Consider the following 6,857-nt stretch of genomic DNA (forward strand, 5'->3'; position numbering starts at 1 on the left):
ACTTCAGTTAGGTGATTTGGGACAACAGAGGCAAGAACAAGAAGCGGCAGCACCTCAGTTGGATGAACTGGAGCCCCAAAGGCAAGAAGATGCAGAACAACAAGAACCTGCAAATCAGTTAGATGAAGATGAAGTACCAGAAGAAGCACATGTAGAACCACTAGTAGTAGAAGATGAAGAAGAAAATCAAACAAATGAACCTATCATATTTCGAGGCATTGAATTTTTGGAGCGAGATCCGGCACTGTGTCCACAAATTTGGCAATATCCAGTTGATCAGAGAGATCAAGTGCGATGAGCATACTTGCAGTTAGGTCCTATGCAACCATTATTGAAGAAATACAAGCCTTTTGGACCCGCTGGAAATCGCCGTCGTTTAAATTATATTTGGTTCAGCCAATTTCTATCTTGGTGAAAGCTCTAGTTTGGTTTTGGATAATTGTTGAAACCCTAGTACTAACCTCTATACTAAGTGTGTGTAGACTTAATGAGGTTGGTACATGCCAAGTGATGGAGCAAGTAATGATCATGGTGATGATGGTGATGAACACAAGATGATCAAGTGCTCAACTTGGAAAAGAAGAAAGAGAAAAACAAAACCCTATGGAGTTCAAGGCAATGGTATTGCTTAGGGTTTTCGTTTTGGTGATCAAGACACCATAGAGGATGTGATCATATTCAGGATAGATAGCCATACTATAAAGAGGAGAATTCCTTGGCTAAGCGGTTATCAAGTGCCACTAGGTGTCATTGTTCATGTGCATGCGTTTAGAACCTAGTAGTGAGCTAACTTAACTCCTTCGAAGAAAATGATTGTGAAAATGCTAACACACTTGCACATCGTGGTGTAGACTTCGTGGTGTCGGCGCTTTTGAGAAAATGAAATGTATATTTTCTATTGCGCCGGTGGAAATTATCACCAGACGCTGGCCCGGAGGCACCGGACGCAGTGCCTGCGCGTCTGGTGTGTTGTCTGCTTCTAGCGGTGTTAGGGTTAAGCACCAGACGCTCTGCACCGGACGCGGGCTAGACCCTGTATGTGCGTCCGGTGTGGCCTGACTTTAGCAGAGAGTTTGACTGAGAGCACCGGACGCTCTGGGTGCGTCCGGTGGTGCGCGTCCGGTGTCCTTGCATTTTTGCAGAGCTCTCTGGGTAAGGGACCGGACGCTTAGGAGCACGTCCGGTGGTGTGGGTCTGGTGACCCCGCGCGTTTGCAGACCTCTCTGCGCACGTGACCGGTGTGCACCAGACGCGTCCGGTGCCCACTTGACTGCGTCGGGTGGTTCATATTTGATAATTAGAGATCGACACACGTGGTTCAAGTTGTGGACACGTGGCTCTGTTCCAAGCATCGGACGCACAGGTTGAGCGTCTGGTGGTCACTGGTTGTGCGTCCGGTGACCCCGATTTCTGCATAGTGAAAGAGCCAATGGCTCTATTTGTTTGTGGGGCTTATAAATAGTTGTTGGCCGGCTTGAGGCTCACTCTCTTGGAATTCTAGCATACTTGACATCCTTGTGAGCCTAAGCAAACACCTCCCACTCATCTCCTTCATAGATTATTCATCTTTGTGAGATTGTGAGTGATTCCAAGTGCATTTGCTTGAGTGATTGCATCAAGTGGCACTTGGGGATCGATTTGTCTACGGTTTTCTTGTTACTCTTGGTGGTTGCCGCTACCTAGACGGCTTTGAGCAGTGGAGGAGCTTTGGCACAAGTTGGTGATTTTTCGTGGCTATCTCTCGGTGATTGTTAGGGGTCTTGTACCTTCCTCGGTGGAGAGCCGAAAGGTAACTCTAGTAAAGTGCTCGTGTCATTGAGTTACCTCACTTGTGGGTAGGTTCTTGTGGTGTCCTAGTGAGGACGAGGTTCGTGCTACACCTCTTAGCCACCGAACCACCAAGTGTTGGTCGACACAACGGGGACGTAGCGTGTCGGCAAGCATGTGAACCTCAAGAGAAAAATCGATGTCTTTTGATTGACATTATCCTGGTGCTTAATTGTTTATATTGGTGATTGGTTCATCCCCTACACGACGGTATAAATATCTCATCCTATCTTTTATTTACCGCAAACTAGTGTAATTAGATTAGTTGCTTACTTTGCCTTGTGTAGCCTAGTTCACTAGTGTAGTTTGTAGTGACATAGCTCTTGTGTGCCTAGTGATCATACCAACTAGAATTATTGAATAGGTGGCTTGCAAACATTCCATTAGAGCTAGAGTAAAAAGCTTCGCTTATGGACTTGTTCAATCCAGTGAGTTTGTTCAAACCGTGCCGATTCAACAGCTGGTTCAAACCGTGCCGATGGAGATACTGCCTTCAAGTACTTGACATCATTTGAGTTTGTGATTATCCATGTATGACAAGGGAAATATTTGAAACAACTGAACAACTTGGTCAAGCATTACATAAGAAATCACAAGACATAGTAAATGTTGTTCGCCTTGTGCGCACCACAAAAGTTCTACTTGAGGAAATGAGATCTGATCATGGATGTGAAACTTTTTTTTGCAAGGTTGTTGAGTTTTGCTTGGATCACAACACTGATGTTCCAGACATGGAAGGGACCTACATTTTGCGTGGTGGTCGCGCTCATCGTCAACCTGAACACTTCACTAGGGACCGTTACTCCCGAGTGGAGATATTTCGTGCAACAATCGACACTCAGATGCCTGAATTAAATTTGAAGTTCAATGAGAAGGTGATGGATCTTTTGTCCATTAGTGCCACACTCATACCAAGAAATGGATTTCTATCTTTCCAAGCAAATGAGATATGCAGATCGGTTGAGAAGTACTACTACCCAATGGATTTCAGTGAACAAGGTATGATTGCATTAGAGCGTCAGCTAAACCATTTTATGGTTGATGCTTCTAGTAGTGAAGATATGAAAAATATTGAAACCTTAGTGCAGCTTTGTCAAAGTCTTGTTGGGATAGGCAGACATAGAATCTTTAACTTGGTTGATAGATTGATTCGGTTGCTTGTGACTCTCCCAGTTTCAACAGCTACTGCTGAACGTGCTTTCTCTGTTTTGAAGATAACCAAGACAAGACCGCGCAACAAGATGGAAGATGATTTCCTTGCCAATAGCTTGTTGGTTCAGATCGAAGGTGAAATTGCAGGACACTATACCTATGATGATATAATCACATATTTCAAAATTTTGAAGAAAAGAAGATCACCTCTAAGCTGTAGTCGTATGTCTGACTTATAGTTTGGGTGTCTTGTCTTTTGTCTAACAGCCCCTATGGCCACGGGCCAATTGTATTTTGGTAATGATTAGGCTAACAATCTCTACAACCGTGTGGTATGAGTATGTGAATAGTTATAAATATTAATATAAATGTATATATTAATGATATTATATGCATTGTCATTCATTTTTGGTGTCAATTATTGTTCATTTTCTCTCTATTTTTTAAATTCGCCCCCCTATAATTTGGCTCACCCTCCGCCAACTGGGTGGAAGAGGTAGGGTGAACGATTGCTTTGTCATTAAGTTCCTACCCTGGTTAAGAATGAGGTGTGGATGCAACCACTATGACATGTGGTGTCATGGTGTAGAGTAGATCGGGCCTATTTGAACCTATTGACACACTATGGCAAGTTCAGAGCCTCAGGCCCGTTCGGTTGCTCTCAGTAAAGTTTACCGCCCGTCACATCAAATATTTGGACATATGTATGGAGTATCAAATGAGGACTATTTATAAAACTAAAAATATAGATAGAGAGTAATTTGTGAGATAAATCTTTTGATCCTAATTAGTCCATGATTGGACACTAATTTCCAAATAAGACAAACATACTATAGTACATATTAAACTTTAACACCCTCAACCAAACACCCCCTCAATGACATATGTACTGAGACAAATCTAGGGATCTAAATATTATATTTCAAAATTTATAACCTAAATGACACACAGAGATAAGTTTGAGGATCCAAAAATAATTTTAGGTCTTGTTTAATTTTCTTCCGAAAATTTTTTGGAACACTGTAGCACTTTCGTTTGTACGTGGTAATTATTGTCTAACTATGGACTAACTAGGCTCAAAAGATTCATCTCGTAAATTACAGGCAAACTATGTAATTAGTTATTGTTTTTATTTATATTTAATGCTTCATGCATGTGCCGTAAGATTAGATGTGATGGGAAATCTTGAAAGTTTTTGGATTTTGGAGATCGATGACACCGTCCATATATTTTCCTCTATATCAATGGAAATAGTTATTATCAGTACTGATTTGTTAGAGAGAAGATGGTTGGGTCAGTGGCCATTGCCTTTGACCGTTACACTCCTGCATCCTCCACCTATGTATGAGCACTATTGACCACCAACGAAACATGGATACTGCAATATATTGCCCAAAAATATGAAATAATCAACCCCACAGAACACTTCGAACCATGACGGATCACCCATGCCCGCTCGCCGCGTCCCAGCACTACACGCAACACCATGCATCATGCACTTGTACGTACAAATCTGTGTATACCTGACTCATATCTCACGCACCTTTTTATCCCCTTTTAAATGCGTCGTTGCTCTCGTTTGAAGCAACGGAGCTTATCCGTTGTTAGTCCGTTACAACCATCCGCCGGCGCCAAAACGGCCACTGGATCCAACCAATGCAATGCAATCTATAAATTCCCTTGCACGGGGGCATGGTGCTCCACACACAGCCAAGTATAAGACTCCCTTGCATTTTTAGCACACCAGCACAGAAGCAAGAGAGAGGTACTCCATAGAGCAGAGATGGCGAAGCACTCGGCTGCCATGTGCAGCCTCCTAGTGTTGGTGCTGCTCTGCTTGGGCTCCCAGCTGGTCCAATCCCAGGTCCTCTTCCAGGGGTTCAACTGGGAGTCGTGCAAGAAGCAAGGTGGGTGGTACAACTACCTCCGGGGGCAGGTGGACGACATCGCCGCAACGGGGGCCACGCACGTCTGGCTCCCGCCGCCGTCGCACTCGGTGGCGCCGCAGGGGTACATGCCCGGCCGCCTCTACGACCTCGACGCGTCCAAGTACGGCACCCACGCGGAGCTCAAGTCACTGATCGCGGCGTTCCACGCCAAGGGCGTGCAGTGCGTCGCCGACGTTGTGATCAACCACCGCTGCGCCGACTACAAGGACAGCCGCGGCATCTATTGCATCTTCGAGGGCGGCACGCCCGACAGCCGCCTGGACTGGGGCCCCGACATGATCTGCAGCGACGACACGCAGTACTCCAACGGGCGCGGGCACCGCGACACCGGGGCCGACTTCGGCGCCGCGCCGGACATCGACCACCTGAACCCGCGCGTGCAGGAGGAGCTCTCCGGCTGGCTCAACTGGCTCAAGTCCGACCTCGGCTTCGACGGCTGGCGCCTCGACTTCGCCAAGGGCTACTCCGCCGCCGTCGCCAAGGTGTACGTCGACAACACCGCTCCGACCTTCGTCGTCGCCGAGATATGGAGCTCCCTGCACTACGACGGCAACGGCGAGCCATCCAACAACCAGGACGCCGACAGGCAGGAGCTGGTGAACTGGGCGCAGGCGGTGGGCGGCCCCGCCGCGGCGTTCGACTTCACAACCAAGGGCGTGCTTCAGGCGGCCGTCCAGGGCGAGCTGTGGCGGATGAAGGACGGCAACGGCAAGGCGCCTGGGATGATCGGCTGGCTGCCGGAGAAGGCTGTCACGTTCGTCGACAACCACGACACCGGCTCCACGCAGAACTCGTGGCCATTCCCCTCTGACAAGGTCATGCAGGGCTACGCCTATATCCTCACGCACCCAGGAACTCCATGCATCGTAAGTCCCCAACAACCCTATCACCAATTAAGAATTCTTAACCATGAACTCCAGCAACTGACACTGTCCTTGCATCTGTAATTCAGTTCTACGACCATGTTTTCGACTGGAACCTGAAGCAGGAGATCAGCGCGCTGTCTGCGGTGAGGTCAAGAAACGGAATCCACCCGGGGAGCAAGCTCAACATCCTTGCCGCTGACGGCGATCTCTACGTTGCCAAGATCGACGACAAGGTGATCGTGAAGATCGGATCACGGTACGACGTCGGGAACCTGATCCCCTCAGACTTCCACGCCGTTGCCCATGGCAACAACTACTGCGTTTGGGAGAAGTCCGGTCTGAGAGTTCCAGCGGGGCGGCACCACTAGACCCGTCCGTTCACTACAGATATTTTTCTTTTGATCAGGTCTATTTAAGCCTGGAAAAGAAATTTAAGAGAGGCTAAATAAGTAGCATACGATTCTATCAAGCTTCTTTCAGCAAATTATTGAAAGAAGGTTCTAAAGTTTGGATGTATTATTGTGGTATGGGAATTTTTGTAACCTCTTGAAATGGGGAAACAAAGACTATTCTTATTAAGCTGAAACTCCCGGTGATGTTAGAGCATCTCCAAGAGCTTGGCTAAAATTAGTAGCCAAATTCTAATGTTTAGCTATTTTATAAAATAGACAACTTCTTAAAATAGAAGAAGTCCACAACAGCCTTGCTATCAGATAGCTAGTGTCAGTGGTTGGCTATATATGGCCAACCAAAATCAAGGAATAGCAAACTTTCTATTTTACAAAACTAAATAGCACATCTGTTGGAGCCTATTTTTCTGTTATACAAGTTCTAAAAAGCCTTCATAATAAGAATAGCAAAGTTGTTGGAGTTGCTCTTAGAACCCTTTTCTTGTGCTTGTCTAGCTGCCACCAGAATCTCAGCATGGCCAAAAATAGGGATGAAAACGATCGGAAATGATCAATAGGAGGCCAAATCACTTTTAGGCCTTGTTTACTTGAGAAATTTTTTGCAAAATTACTACGGTAACTCTTTTGTTTGTATGTGACAGATATTGTCCAAC

At 46.1% G+C, this 6,857-nt stretch overlaps 1 protein-coding gene across 1 annotated transcript; it reads left to right on the forward strand.

Moving 5' to 3' along the window:
- LOC8063704 (alpha-amylase isozyme 3C) lies at positions 4,687 to 6,405 on the forward strand. Its single transcript, XM_002460286.2, has 2 exons — positions 4,687 to 5,794; positions 5,881 to 6,405. The coding sequence occupies exons 1-2, from the start codon at positions 4,763 to 4,765 to the stop codon at positions 6,160 to 6,162; spliced, it is 1,314 nt and encodes a 437-aa protein (XP_002460331.1). The 5' UTR covers positions 4,687 to 4,762; the 3' UTR covers positions 6,163 to 6,405.

The sequence above is a fragment of the Sorghum bicolor genome, chromosome 2, assembly GCF_000003195.3.
Source record: "Sorghum bicolor cultivar BTx623 chromosome 2, Sorghum_bicolor_NCBIv3, whole genome shotgun sequence".
Taxonomy (NCBI): Eukaryota; Viridiplantae; Streptophyta; class Magnoliopsida; order Poales; family Poaceae; genus Sorghum; species Sorghum bicolor.